The sequence below is a fragment of the Anopheles cruzii genome, unplaced genomic scaffold, assembly GCF_943734635.1.
Source record: "Anopheles cruzii unplaced genomic scaffold, idAnoCruzAS_RS32_06 scaffold00094_ctg1, whole genome shotgun sequence".
Classification (NCBI taxonomy): Eukaryota; Metazoa; Arthropoda; class Insecta; order Diptera; family Culicidae; genus Anopheles; species Anopheles cruzii.
In genome coordinates this window covers 44,593-60,372 of record NW_026453864.1, presented here as the reverse complement: position 1 = coordinate 60,372, position 15,780 = coordinate 44,593, and the positions used below count along the sequence as shown (strand labels likewise).

At 44.5% G+C, this 15,780-nt stretch overlaps 1 protein-coding gene and 1 long non-coding RNA gene across 2 annotated transcripts; both read left to right on the top strand.

Annotated features, from left to right (window-relative positions):
- The first annotated feature begins 6,260 nt into the window (after window positions 1-6,260).
- On the top strand, window positions 6,261-6,962 carry LOC128275964 (uncharacterized). Its single transcript, XM_053014433.1, has one exon. It carries the CDS (start codon window positions 6,261-6,263, stop codon window positions 6,960-6,962), a length of 702 nt encoding a protein of 233 aa, XP_052870393.1.
- Window positions 6,963-14,748: 7,786 nt separating this feature from the next.
- On the top strand, window positions 14,749-15,444 carry LOC128275965 (uncharacterized). Its single transcript, XR_008269345.1, has 3 exons — window positions 14,749-14,827; window positions 14,914-15,106; window positions 15,179-15,444. It is a non-coding gene; the product is annotated as an uncharacterized LOC128275965 (long non-coding RNA).
- The last annotated feature ends 336 nt before the right edge of the window (window positions 15,445-15,780 follow it).

Here is a 15,780-nt window from a genome sequence, read left to right as displayed (position 1 = left end):
GTTGCCAATAGAGGAAACAGTCAGCAAAGAGCTCGACCGGCTGGAGGCATTAGGGGTCATAACGAAAGTAAACCATTCTGATTGGGCAGCTCCTATCGTGGTAGTGCGAAAAGCAAATGGGCAAATACGGATATGCGGAGATTACTCCACGGGCTTTAACGAAGCTCTTCTCCCGCACGAATACCCGTTACCACTACCGCAGGACATTTTCGCAAAACTAGCACGCTGCACCATATTCACACAGATGGATCTCTCAGATGCTTTTTTGCAAGTGGAAGTTGCAGAGCAAAGCCGCCCGCTTCTGGCTATAAACACTCATCGGGGGCTTTACCACTACAATAGGCTTCCGCCGGGTATAAAAGTAGCACCGGGAGCTTTTCAACAACTGATGGACAACATGCTAAGTGGCATACACGGTGTCTCCGCTTACATGGATGACATTATAATAGGCGGGCAAACGCAGAAGGAACATGATACCTCTTTGGCAGCAACACTGAAACGCCTTCAAGAATATGGGTTTACAATACGAGTGGAGAAATGCGCATTCAACAAAACCCAAATTCACTATCTGGGACATGTGATAAACAGAAACGGCATACAACCAGATCCAGCGAAGATAAAAGCTATTAAGGAGCTTCCACCGCCAAAAGATATCACCGGTGTGCGTTCCTTCATCGGTGCGGTAAATTATTACGCCAAATTTGTTCCAAATATGAGGAGTTTGCGCTATCCTCTGGACAGATTACTCGTGAGCAGCAAATCATTCCACTGGCCCAAGGAATGTCAAAATAGTTTCGAAAGGTTTAAAGAGGTGCTATCCTCAAACCTGCTGTTGACGCATTACGATCCGAGTCGGGAAATAGTAGTTTCCGCGGATGCGTCTTCAGTTGGCCTTGGAGCAACACTGAGTCACAGATATCCAAATGGTTCACTGAAAGTAGTGCAGCATGCATCCAGGGCACTCTCCAAAGCCGAAGAGGGCTACAGCCAAATTGACCGCGAAGGTCTCGCCATCATCTTCGCCGTCACGAAGTTCCATCGCATGGTATATGGACGTCGTTTTAGGCTACAGACGGACCATCGACCGCTGCTTAGGATTTTCGGCAGCAAAACGGGCATCCCAACGTATACAGCCAACCGGCTCCAGAGGTTTGCGCTCACGCTTCAACTTTACGATTTCAGCATCGAATACATCCCGACTAATTCGTTCGGAAACGCCGATGTGCTGTCTCGGCTTATCCAAGATCACGCGAAACCTGAGCCGGAGTACGTGATCGCCAGCGTTGAGTTGGAGGAAGAACTCAAATCAATCGCTGTTAATGCCGTCAGCATGCTCCCAGTTACCTTCACCAAGGTGGAGGCTTGCACGCAAGCAGACCCACTACTCAAAAAGGTCTACGAATACGTGCGATGCGGTTGGCCGCGAGACATTTCCTTTGCTGAGGATTTGTCTCGATTTCACAATAGGAGAGAGTCTCTAACAGTAGTCGGCGATGCCATTCTTTTCGGGGAGAGGGTAGTCATCCCTCGGAGGTTACAGCATCAATGTCTTTTCCACATACACCGAGGACATCCCGGAATCGTACGCATGAAGCTAGAAGCTATTTTTATTGGCCTAAGCTCGACGACGACATAAAAGAATGGGTTGGAAACTGCCAGGCTTGTCAATACGATGCCAAAGCCCCTGCTCGCGTCAAGCCATCGCCTTGGCCAAAGTCGACCGCGCCATGGCAGAGAATCCACGTGGACTACGCAGGTCCAATGAACAACGAGTACTTCTTAATAGTTGTGGATTCCTATACCAAATGGCCAGAAGTTTTAAGAACAGCAAGCACAACGGCCACGGCTACTATTGAGCTACTGCGAAGCCTGTTTGCTCGTTTCGGTGCTCCGACGGTGATCGTGTCAGATAACGGGACGCAGTTTAGTAACCTGGACTTCGCAACGTTCTGTACTCAGAACGGAATCGAGCACGTGCGAACACCGCCTTACCATCCAAGGTCAAATGGCCAGGCTGAACGTTTTGTGGACACGTTCAAGCGATCGGTGCGAAAGCTATCGAGAGAGGGGGTTTCCATGAAGGAAGCATTGGATACCTTCCTTTTAACGTACCGTTCCACACCAAATGCCGCCTTAGGCTGAAAGACACCTGGTGAGGTCATGTTTGGTAGGAAACTACGAACATCCTTAGAACTACTGAGACCTCCAAGACACCCGTCATCCTCAGTGTCCTCTGCTAGAGCTGATAGACGTTTCGCTACCGGAGAGTTGGTGTACGCGAAATGGCATACCGCCAACGATTGGAAGTGGATCTCCGGAAGGATTCGATCTCAACTAGGGCACGTGATGTACGAGGTCCTCACGGAGGACGATCGGCTTATTCGGCGACACGCAAATCAATTAAGGAGCCGTGCCAGTGAAACGACGAGCGTTTCTGGGGAACACGAGGCGCGGTTACCATTGGACCTGCTGATAGATGAGTGGCAGCGGAATCCGCCCTGCCCTACACCTACTGGCCCGATAGTTCCTACGTCGTCAACGTCGTCAGCAGTTTCAGCACCATTGCCGCCGTCGGTGGAGTCAGCCTCTCAGGCGCTCCCAACCGTTCCCGTCACATCTCCGGTACCCCCAGCCGTCCCGTCGTGTTCGCGAGCGGATGGTGGATTACCTGATCGACCCCGTTACCCAGGCCGAACAACAGCACCCGTACAGCAACCACGGCGCTCTTCTCGTCCGAGAAAAACCCCCAGTAGGTTCGACGTGTACCGGGCTAACTTTTAACGGGGGGTGTTGCGAGAACAGGCCGAATTTGAATTTAGTACATAGTACAAGTGAGGCAAAATAAAGCTGCTCAAAGGAAGGGTGCCTTCCCCCCAACGAAAATTCGTAACAGGGGGAGATGTTGTGTATACCAGCCTGGTCGGGCGAAATCGCACTCGCCCGATAACGGACGTTATCGGGTGAGTGGCGAAGCAGCCGAGGACGAGGTGAACGCGCCGAGTCGTCTCGGCCTCTCGACTCCCGACCACGGCGGCGTGTGGACGCATCCGCATTTTAATCCGTTTTCGTGTAAATGTATGTTACTTGTATACTTGTGAAATAAACTGTATTTTAACACAACAACCAAAGAACACAAAAATAACGAAAATTGTCAACATCAGTGGCACCGTCGCTTAGACCACAGGGATAATGCTGCTGTTCAGCGTTTGGTCAAGGAGAACCTGGTGATAGGAATCAAAATAATCGATTGTGGTCAGCGCTTAGGTTGCGAATGTTGCTTACAGGGCAAATTAGCGAGACTGGCGTTCCCATCAGTGAAACAAAGCTAAACAGCCGCTTGATATCGTCCACACGAATTTGTGCGGTCCAATGAAAACGTTGACACCAAGTGGAAACCGTTACGTGATGCATATAATTGACGAGTACAGCCGGTTTGCAGTGACATATCTATTTAGAAAGAAATCTGAAGCTGTCGATAAGATAAAAGATTACGTGAAGTATACGGAGAATCGTTTCGGCAGGAAAGTTCGAGTCATACGATCCGACGGCGGCGGAGAGCTTGATAACAACGATCTGAAGGAGTTTTATAGATCTGAAGGCATCAAAGCCCAATTTACTGCACCGTATTCGCCACAACAAAACGGTTTGGCAAAAAGGAAGAACAGATCTATAACAGAGATGGCTCGGTGCATGATTATAGATTCTGGAATGGATCAAAAATACTGGAGAGAAGCTATGCGACATAGAATAGAAAATAGCCCACATGGTACCAATTTTTAAGAAGGACAACAAACAGAACGCGGCAAACTATCGCGCGATTACGTCACTCTGCGCCTGCTCCAAAATATTCGAAATGCTAGTGCATGAGGAAATGCTTCTGAGGCTGCGATCGGTTTTAAGTCCAAACCAACATGGGTTTCTTCCCAAGAGATCCACCACATCCGCTCTCACCGAATTTGTGACGAAATGCAAGACCGCAATGGACGTGGGACTGCAAATAGACGCTATATTCACTGATTTGAAAGCGGCCTTTGATCGGGTCTCACATGACATCCTAATCGCGAAGCTAACAAAACTGGGACTTTCCCCGGCTCTAAGTCAGTGGATACGCTCCTTCCTAACCGGTCGTACATACAAAGTCAAGGTATCATCCTGCTTCTCTAAATGTTTTCCTGGCACTTCCGGCGTACCGCAAGGGAGTAACCTTGGACCTCTACTATTCATTGTGTTTGTCAATGACCTACAATACGTGCTGCACGAGTCAAGATTTATTATGTACGCTGATGACGTGAAACTCTACGCCATTATCAGAAACCCCGCTGATTGTACTGATCTCCAGGCTGACCTCGATTCGTTCACCAGCTGGTGTGCACTAAATCATCTGGAGTTGAACATCGCCAAGTGCAATGCGATCAGCTTCTGTCGCTCCCGCCAACCTCTACTGCACGCTTACAGCATCCGCGGGCATTAATTGAGCGCACTAGCTGTGTTCGGGATCTGGGAATCCTACTCGACGACAAACTTAGCTTCATAGAACACTACGAGCACGTCATTGCGCAGGCCAATAGGCAACTAGGACTGCTATTCAAAATCGCTAAGGGTTTCCACGATATCCAATGTATTAAGGCACTGTACTGCAGTATAGTTAGGTCTACTGTCGAATATTCAAGTGTTGTCTGGTGTCCGTTCTCTGCCTGCTGGAGTGAGCGAATCGAGCGTATTCAGAAAAAGTTTACCAGATTTGCCTTAAGAAAAGTTAATTGGTGCGCGTCAGGGCAACTCCCACCATATCGTACGCGTTGCCTCCTCCTTGGCCTTGAGAGGCTCGATGATAGGCGGGCCATCGCTCAATGTTGTTTCGTGGCTAGCCTCATCAGTCACAACATTGACTTTCCGGTGCTTCTCTCATTACTCAACATTTCTGCGCCGTCGAGAGTTCTAAGGAAATACTCGTTTCTGACTGTGCCAACGCAGGCGACCAGATTCGGGCAGTTTAGCCCTTTAAACTTCATGTCAACCAGGTTCAATCAGGTGTACCATTGTTACGACTTTGACCAATCTGTAAGCGTGTTTCGTCAGCGTATTCGTTCGGTCGCGTTTGCGTGTGATTTGTGATTCTACAATCTGTGACGTCTAAATATGTATAGTTTTAAGTGAAATTTGTACCATATCTTATATATTTTCCTATTAAGCCTGCTGGCCCGTAGGATGATTCTAATAAATAACAAATAACAAATACCTCCAAATCCGTTTGCCATCAAGATCGATTGAAAAAACACCGTACGAGATCTGGTCGGGACACAAACCTGATTTGAAGCATGTGCAAGTTTTTGATGCGAAGGCATACGTGCATATCCCGGAACAAAAACGAAATAAACTCGATTGAAAATCGAAGGAGCTGAGACTTGTTGGTTATTCTATGGACCACAAGGCCTATCGTTTTGTTGATTGCGAGACAGACGCAATAACCATTAGTCGAGATGCCTGTTTCCTTAAACTTTGGAATGTTACAGATCAAATGGCGAGGAGGAGAACGAGCCGACTCCCAGCAAGAAGGAGTCGATTAAAGACAACAGTTCGTTGGACAGGGAAGATTACCAAGATGCCCAAGAAGAAACGGCTGAGTCCGACAACACACGTCGCTCGCAACGACCTACCAAGGGTGTAGTGCCACGACAACTTGAAGACTACGTTTTGAATGTGGTAGAAAAAGCACTAACGTGTGCGTCTAATGAACCGGTAAACTATCAAGAGGCCTTAGACGATCCTGATTAGAAGGCAGCTATGCTTGATGAGTTAAAGTCACACCAGCAGAACCAAACATGGAAGCTTGTTCCTATACCTAAAGATAGGAAAGTAGTTGGTTCCAAATGGGTGTTTAAGCTGAAGCGTGATGAAGCTAGAAAAGTCGTGAAACACAAAGCAAGAGTCGTAGCACAGGGATACTCTCAAAGATATGGCGAGGACTTTGGAGAGGTGTATGCTCCTGTCACACGGCTAACGACGTTCCGGACGTTCCTTACCGTAGCAGCGAAACGGCGTTGGATAGTGAAACATCTTGACATCAAAACGGCATATCTATACGGAGTTCATGAGGAGGAGGTTTACATGCGTCAGCCCTCCGGATTTGAAGAAAAAGGAAAGGAAAACCTCGTGTGCAAGCTGGAAAAGAATATTTACGGACAATCGGCACGGTGCTGGAACAAACGCTTGGAACTTTGACAAAGTTAAAGTTTAAGGAGTCCATCGCAGATCCGTGCATGTACATTAAGGAGAATGGAGAGTGCAGCATTTATCTACTCGTTTACGTAGATGACATGCTGGTAGCATCCCAAGACGAGAACGGGCTGCAACAGACCATCCGGTGTCTCAGTGATGAGTTCGAGCTGACTTGTCTTGGAGATGTACATCATTTCCTCGGTATGGAAGTTCGTCGAGATGAGAAAGGCTACACCATCGGTTTAAGACGATACATCGAAGACCTTCTATCGTCTTATGGGTTGAGTGATGCAAAGCCATCAAAATCACCGAAGAATCCAGGGTACCTCAAGGTCGATGATAAAAGTGAAGCGTTAAAGGACCCTACGAAGTACAGGAGTGTAGTGGGCAGTCTGTTGTATCTGTCCGTAGTAGCTAAACCGAACATTTCAACGAGTGCTTCAATTCTTGGAAGAAAGGTTGCCGCACCTACGGAGTATGATTGGACAGCCGTCAAGCAGGTCCTACGTTATCTACAAAAGACGAAGGACTACCGCTTGCATCTAGGAGGAGCAAACGACGACCCACTGTTAGGTTATTCAGACGCTGATTGGGCCGGCGATCTACAAAGTCGAAGGTCAACGTCTGGATTTGTCTTCATGTTCAGAAGAACAGCCATATCATGGGCCAGCCATAGACAGACAAGCGTAACTTTGTCATCTATGGAAGCCGAGTACATGGCACTCAGCGAGGCTTGCCAATAGGTCATTTGGCTGCGGCAACTACTGGCTGGTTTTGGAGAACTATCGGGAGAACCCACGGTGATCAGAGAGGACAATCAGGGTTGCATTGCTTTTGTCCGTACTGAGAGACTGAGCCGACGATCGAAACATATCGACTCGCTCGAGAAGTACATCCAGGAACTATGTGAGAGGAAGCAGATTACACCGGAGTACTGCCCTACCGAGACGATAGCAGCGGATATGCTGACTAAACCGTTGGGACCGACGAAACATAACATCTTTTGCGGCCTACTGAGTTTGGAGTGACGAAGTTTACGGAAGCTGCACATCGAGGAGGAGTGTTGGAATCGATGGTTACTCTCCGTGTAGGTTTACCACCAATGACAGCTTGTGTCATTGGTGCTGGTTTGGCAACACTGTATCGATGATCGCTTAATAAAGAATGAGTTCTGCTCAGTTCAAAACTGCGTGCCAATCTAACAAGATCAACCCCATTCAAGGATGACAGAAGAGTGAATTCTTTTCCTAAACTGCAAGACCTCTTTTTCCCGCATACTCCTTTTGTCCGCCTATGCATGTTCCACGGCAACAACTCTTCCAACCAAGGAATATTATACCATTACTGTTATGTATGTAACCGCCGACGCCGATGGACTAGGTCGGCAGCTACCGATCTACGAATGTACGCACACTCAAACTCTGTAATACACATACACACACACTCTATGTAGCCTCACCATCCGAGGAGAACCGAATGCACTTTCAGTCCGAATTCAAGTGCCAAAGAATAAAGACCCATTTCAATACAATCCAACTGAGACTTGAGAAGTACAGAAAGAACATACGCAACAATTACACCAAACATACCTTCACAAAGAAAAAGGTACCCACCGCTAATGGAGGTTGATCTTTCCATAAGGATGGTAGAGCCGTTTCTTCCCTCTTTCATTTTGCGTTCATCCACGGAAGAACAATCATTTTAATAGATAGTGGCTCAAATATTAATTTGATTTCCTCAAAATTCTCATCTACAAACGAGCTAAACCATATAAATATTTGAATTTTGTGGCATAATCGTACCATCACATTATGAAAGTGCTCAAACCTGAAATGTGTTCTTAAACCGTACGAGGCTAAAACCGATAATAATTTTACTGGGCTCAACGGAATTAATTTAATGGGCCAATTCGAAGAAAGCAGACGATACGTAATGAATGATATCATTGAAAGATTCCATTCAACATTCCACAAGAAAACGACACACTGATAAACTTATAGTGGCGATAGAGCAAGTGCTCTCGGCAGTGTGTTTAGATAAAAACGGGACAACGGATAAAGGTTAACATCCGAGTAGTGGAAAGTTCAATGAATCGGCTGTCGAATTAAAGGCATACACACCTATACCTGATATAAATTCTCTACTGTTCGATGAGTGATGTTTTACAAAGGCAATGGTCGACATAGACGTGTTTTGTTTTGACACGCTCTTTTCGTCGGCGAACTCGGAAAGAAACAGAATGAACGTTAACTTCTAAAAAACAGTCTGACTATCTGAATTATTTAAAGATGTTGAACTCGGAATGCATCGGCCATTGTATATAAAATAACGCTAAGAGCCTAATGCCCCAACGTGCTTTATGTAGTGTCCCATCTGAAGGAATGTAACGGATTTTATAACATCTCAAATCTATCAGTCTCGATCTCCTAACTAAGCTTAGAGCATGATATACTTTTGTAAGCTCTTCCTTCAATCAAATTCATTTTATGTTGTGTTGGCAAATTGATTCATTGGCTTTGATTTTTGGTGATTCATTAAATTAGTGAATCTATGAAATATTCACTGATATTCAACTCCATCACGTTACCCACCATTTTCTGCCATAGATGAAAGCCATACGTAGATTCCTATTTCGCAAACTGCATACTAAAAGCTAATCCTACCTTACGCACTTTCTTCGTAAAGATGATATTACTGCGGTATTTGGTAGACATTTTGAATCAATCTTCCAATTCCCTGCAATAGATTAATGAAAATCAACATTCATTCTGAACACTGCACGATTCACTACATTTGAGGTGTTTATAGAAATGTTCGAAAAGTTCCTACCTTGATGTAACATTTATGGGCGGAAGTAATAGTGGGTAGTGTCTTGCACGACCGCTTGCCAGAGTCAAAAGCATTTCTCATTGAATCGGTGTCCTATCAGAACTCAGGTTTTATACGGTTGTCCAATACAATGACGATATCAAATGCCAATTATAGACAATGCGGGCATTATTTTACTAAAAAAAAAGCAGATTTATTTACTTAATCATATATTTGCGGTTTTTGCGAAATCGCCATGCTCTTACAAGGTTAACAATCGTTCGTATTGTTTAGTTTGCTTACCTTAAAAAGTATGGTATTGCATTCCATTACCGACGAATGCAACTCGATGATCGAACATTTACGATTTATGCTGTAAAACACAAAAGAATTAATTAAATTAAAAATAAGAAGAACGTGTGCGATGTAACAAAAATCATTGCAAGCATATCATGGCTGCTGCGGCACAAAATGGTTTCCACAAAAGGAAAATTGCAGTGCAGACATATTATACACTAATTTTTTCTCTACAAATTCCTTTTACCAGAAAAACAATCATGACTATGATTATGGCTCGAAATAAAGTTGTCGAAAAACTTACCGGCGAAACGATCAAATGGCTCAAAATACCCAACTTCGGGGTTAGGCCAACTTGTAAGGCATCATGCCAAAGTACGCTTAACATGCCGATAGAAAATGGATATCCATGTACCCTACACATTCATTTATCATCGTTAATATCGTATTGGCTAGAAAATTAGAAACCACTTCACACCTTTTCTCTCAAATATCAATTTAGGAACGCACCGTTCTACAAAAGGCGCTCTTTGCTACGACGCCATTGTAGAAAATAAGAAATACCGGCACAGCTTAACTGACACATCAAGCTGTCGTTCAGAAGTTGTACTAAAACACGAAAACGCGTTTGCTTTCAAACGCATTTGCGTCTAAACGCGTTTACATCTAAACGCGTTTGCGTTTAAACGCATTCAATTTAATTTGTCCGTTAAAACAAATGTTTCTGAAACAATTTCAAATATATCATTCTGCCTCAAACTCTCGACCGTGACAAAAATAAATCACTCCGATAAACACGATCGATCGCCTCAACAGTGACATGTGGCCTCGGACTGGCGTGAGCCGAAGCCTTTTGTTCTAGTTTGGCGCGTGCGAGTGTGGCAACGTCATACTAACCGTTGGTAAGTCGAGCGCAGTTTAACGTAGTGTGTGGGGTCACGGAACCTCTCGGGATGAATTCCATTCCGGGCGTTTGGAATCTAAATTCACCGCGATGGAAGGGAGCCCGTGGCCGACTACGGCCCCGAGGCTTATATCCTTGTAATAAGAATCTATTAAGAGAGCGTGGTTTTGCGCAGTAATCTGGATATACGTGTGCTTCGTGATGGTCAAAAGAGAAGTGACAAATACTTTACTGACCGATGACATATCGATGTTGCTATAAAGTAACGTTATTATGGACGCTAACGGTTGCTATATTCCAACACTCCTCTTCAAACGGTGCGTCCTTATCGTCTGATAAACTCAACAGTTTTGCACATGACCCTGTGCATACGCGGCTTGTAACGGATTAATTGCCCCTAGAGCTTTGGTTAATATATCCGCTCTCCCATCCCTGTCCGATCTCGATTTTAGGTAGTGCCCTCCTCCTTGCACTGTTGCGAATGGTCGAAACCGACCTCCTTGCCACGAGCTATTTCGTCCGAATTTTCCGTTCCCTTGGCTACCGCTAGTGGTAGGGCAATGTTCGCTTCCTTCAGTGCCTCCAGATAGGTGGCCCGCTCAGTCAGTGGGGTGTGGCACAGTTTCTGCATCTGCGCCAGCTGACGTGCCGTTTTCGTAGACTGTTTTTTCACGATCCATCTGATCAACCAGCATCTTCTGCACGGTGTCGTTACTCGATTCCCAGCGCGCCTTCCACGCTATCGATTCGCGTATATCCCGCTCCCGGGCGTGCTGCTCGCTGATGACCTTCTGCTCGGCCAATACCTTGTCGAAGTTTTTCTGCTTCTCCTCCAGCTCCAACACCTTGGTGCGCTGGATTTCCATTGAATTAGGTTCCATCGCGGTCGCAGACATACCTAAAACGTTATCTAAAAGTCGTTTCGGAGGGTTACGTTCGACTCTCACCGGCCTTGAAGTTGTCCCTTGAGATGATTGTATGTCGACTCCACGTGCTTCATTAGACGCCTCGTTTTGTATAACTTCGTCATCGCAGGAGCTTACTTCTGATTTCGCGTTGTCAACCTTTACGTTTGGACTACCCTCTTGGCAATCACTTTTTTTTAAATCCAACGTAATTATTTCAGAACTGTTAGCCTGTGGCATCTCCACATGTGGTCCCTCGTTGATGAAAACTACGTCGCGGCTTTTGACAATTGTATCGGTCTGAATGTTGTACAGCCTGTATGCCTTAGTTTCGTCTTCTCCAACGAGTATACATTCTTCTGCCTTCTGATCCCACTTTTTGCGTTTTTGTTTGGGGGTGTGTGCCATGGCATGCGTGCCAAACACTCTAACGTGTGCTAGGTTTGGTCTACGATTTGTCCACGCTTGCTCTGGCGTTATGTCCAAGCTTTTGGTGGGTGACCTATTTATCAGATACACTGCTTACGTGGCTTCTGCCCAAAAGGTTTCTGGTAGCTTCGCCTCGTATAACATGCAACTCGCCCGTTCCACTATCGTCCGATTGGTACGTTCCGCGAGTCCATTTTGTTCCGGAGTATACTCAGTCGTTGTTTGATGACGTATCCCGAGCTGTTTGAGAACGTTTTCGAACTTGGTATTTTTAAACTCCCAGCCGTTATCTGTTCTCAACACCTTTAGCTTTTTCCCACTCTGCCTTTCTGCCATAGCGTGAAACTCCTTAAATTTTTGCAACACTTCCTCTTGAGACTTCGTGTGCAAAAATACACAAATATTTTCCGAGTTTTGTCGTCCGTGAATGACAAATAATACCTCGCTCCTCCTAAGGATGTCTCTTCCATTGGCCCACATATATCAGAGTGAACTAACTCAAGGACTTCACTGGCCCTTGTGCCAATATGATTAAACGGCATTCTCGTTTGCTTACCGACGGCACATAGCATGCAATCTTCGCTATTCTTGTCGTCGTAGTTGATTCCATTCGCCATTCCATTTTTCAGCTTGAGTAAGCTTTGATGGCTTAAATGGCCCATTCTTTGGTGCCAAATCTTTTCAGTCGTTCCAGTGCACGCCAACACAGATGTATGTTTCTGATTTAGTTTGTATAAACCATTCTCGCGGCCTCCGGTGACGATCACCTTGCCGTCGGGGTTGATGACTGTGCATCCTTTTTGTTTAAATACTACTGTGTGGCCTTGATCGGTAATCTTGCTCACTGATAGCAAGTTAACAGCCAAACCTGGTACGAAATCGACGTTTTTAACTTCGACTGTGTTTCTATTACAGGTTGGTCTTAGCACTGCAGATCCTTCCGCGACTATATCCATGCGTTCTTTATTAGCTGCATATATAGTACCTTTTGTTTCTCTGAACTTGCTGAGCGTCGTTTTGTTATTGGTAAGGTGTTTTACACATCCTGAATCGAAGAACCAATCTTTGTCGTTTGTTGTATCTGGTATCGACAGCACTGTGCACAAAGCGTCCTTTCCTTTTTCCGGAGCACTTTGACGCATTGATTCTTGGATCGGCAATATTTCGCTATGTGTCCTAATTTCCCACATCGGTGACATTTCGGTCCTTTCCGTTTCGGTACATTCGCGTTATTATCACACTTGTTCGACCATTTCTGGGTGGATACAAGTGCCGGTTCTGGCTTCACCATATTTACCTCCGTTTCTTGGAGCATTTTATCTTTATCAGGTCGCCTGTGATTTCAAGACCAGAATTTTCTATCCCATCACCATGGGTCGGTACTCCTCAGGCAAACCTGCCAACAATAGCATCCCTATCCATTTGTCGGTTTGCGGGAATCCGATGCTACTAAGTTGGTGCGCGGTAGTGAGGACCCTATTGACGTAGGCATCCATTGTTCCGCACTGGACCAGGTTTGTGTTGATTAACCTGTGCAGCAGCGACCACTGACGGTGTCCTCGAAGGGTGTGCATAATTGCTCCGTTGTTATGTTACGTTATTGTTACGCCCCGTGTGGCGCCCCAGAAAGACGCGATGCTGTGTAAGTGGTGGGCTACACGGAGCGAAACGAAAACATAACATAACAAAATTTGATACTTAATTGGTAAGCATGTGTTAAAAGCTTTGTGGCTCAGCGGCCCCCCTAAAACATAACATAACACGTAACACCGAGCGTTTGTTTACAAACAGAGGTTAATGTAAGTGCTTACTTGTGATGTTTTTTTAATTTAAACTATAAATTATTCAGAAATCAACCTCCCTCTTTGATTTCTATTTTCTTGGGCCAAAAACATGAATGTAAACACTTTCGACATTTCGGTCACCACGTTGTTATATTTCAGACCTGCCACACGAAGCATAACGGCCGACATTTTTGCAGCCGATTCTATAGGTGCAAACGGCTCCAGTGCGGTCTTTTTTTTTCTATTACAAGGATATAAGCCTCGGGGCCGTAGTCGGCCACGGGCTCCCCTTCCATTGCGGTGAATTTAGATTCCAAACGCCCGGAATGGAATTCATCCCGAGAGGTTCCGTGACCCCACACACTACGTTAAACTGCGCTCGACTTACCAACGGTTAGTATGACGTTGCCACACTCGCACGCGCCAAACTAGAACAAATGGCTTCGGCTCACGCCAGTCCGAGGCCACATGTCACTGTTGAGGCGATCGATCGTGTTTATCGGAGTGATTTATTTTTGTCACGGTCGAGAGTTTGAGGCAGAATGATATATTTGAAATTGTTTCAGAAACATTTGTTTTAACGGACAAATTAAATTGAATGCGTTTAAACGCAAACGCGTTTAGATGTAAACGCGTTTAGACGCAAATGCGTTTGAAAGCAAACGCGTTTTCGTGTTTTAGTACAACTTCTGAACGACAGCTTGATGTGTCAGTTAAGCTGTGCCGGTATTTCTTATTTTCTACAATGGCGTCGTAGCAAAGAGTGCCTTTTGTAGAACGGTGCGTTCCTAAATTGATATTTGAGAGAAAAGGTGTGAAGTGGTTTCTAATTTTCTAGCCAATACGATATTAACGATGATAAATGAATGTGTAGGGTACATGGATATCCATTTTCTATCGTCATGTTAAGGGTACTTTGGCATGATGCCTTACAAGTTGGCCTAACCCCGAAGTTGGGTATTTTGAGCCATTTGATCGTTTCGCCGGTAAGTTTTTCGACAACTTCATTTCGAGCCATAATCATAGTTATGATTGTGTTTCTGGTAAAAAGGAATTGCATCACCGGCACTGAAATGCATTTTTGTTTCATTTCGTAGTCACCATGGCGTCGTAGTGGAAAGTTTGCTTGTTAGATGCTGGAATAATGTATTTTAATAAAGGCAAAGATGTGTAGAATTCGATGCCTTAGTACCTTCTAAGTTTAGGCTCGTTTCGTAATCGCTTATCGTTTAGTTATCGTTTCGTACGAGACGAATATGTTTGTGCTTAAATGCAATATACAATTTAGTCGGTAAGTTTTTCTTCGTTGTGTTGTTCATCTTGATATGCTTGAAGTGACTACACCGCCAGGGGTTTTCTCTTTTTCTAATCAAGTTCATGTTTCGTATTTCGCAGGAAGAATTTAGAATTGTTACGATTTTGTGAAAAAGTAAAAACGCTTCGCTTGCAATGGACGAAATGGACTACAGTGTCTAGGTTAGGTATGTAATATTCAAATTATCAAATATTACTGCCCTGCTATCGATAATTCAGTAACAAAATCTGTTTTCGTTTTCGGGAAATCTAGGAGGCATACTGTTTAAACTTCTTCATTGGACAGCCACTACTGAGTCAGTTCTGGCATTACTTTCGGCTAAGTAAAGAATCTTCAGCTCTATTCGAATTATCTGGACTACTCCAAATCTTGTCATTTGTGGTTTTTGACCCGTTATGACGAACCTTCCAAATGATGAACACTTCTGTCCATAAAATTACATAAGGTAAGAATTTTACAACCATCTTTTATAACCGTGCTTTGTTTAGAATGATTTATGTTCATGTTACTGTTTCAGGTAACGGTGATATTAGTGAAAATTGTTAACCCCAGTGAGAGCGAACAACACAGCTGAAGCGATGTAATCTATGCGAAAAGAGATGTCCAAGGTAGGGTTAGTTAAGTTTACTGTTTATGAAATAGGAAAGCATTCATCTTGGGCAACAAATTATGAGTAATGCGATGGAATTGAACAGCTATATCTCAAAAAGAACTCTTCGACGACGAATTGATATGCATACATTACATAAATTGATTGAAGACAGAAAAGCTTTTAGAAAGCTAGACGTGCATAAATCTTTATTAAAAACTCACAACTGGGAGATTTGACCTGTTAGGAGATCCGTTACAATCTTTCAAGTCCGATAATATTCATAACCATCAACACCTTGTTATACCAGTTCATTAAGGTACTTACATTTATTGTTTCTTGTAAGATGCAGATGCATGCCGAGATCAGTACATCCCAACAGCCATGATTGAGTTGTGTACCAGCAAAATGATTTCCGACAATCAATCATATTTAGAGTTATGTTCTTTATTTGAAAAGTATTCATTCACGTTCAGTAGTTATTTATGTTTTAAACGAAGAAATCAATTTTTTTTTAATGACATGGGCAC

Coding starts and splice junctions, on each gene's coding strand:
- LOC128275964 (XM_053014433.1), top strand. CDS start 6,261: ATGTACATTAAGGAGAATGGAGAGTGCAGCATTTATCTACTCGTTTAC.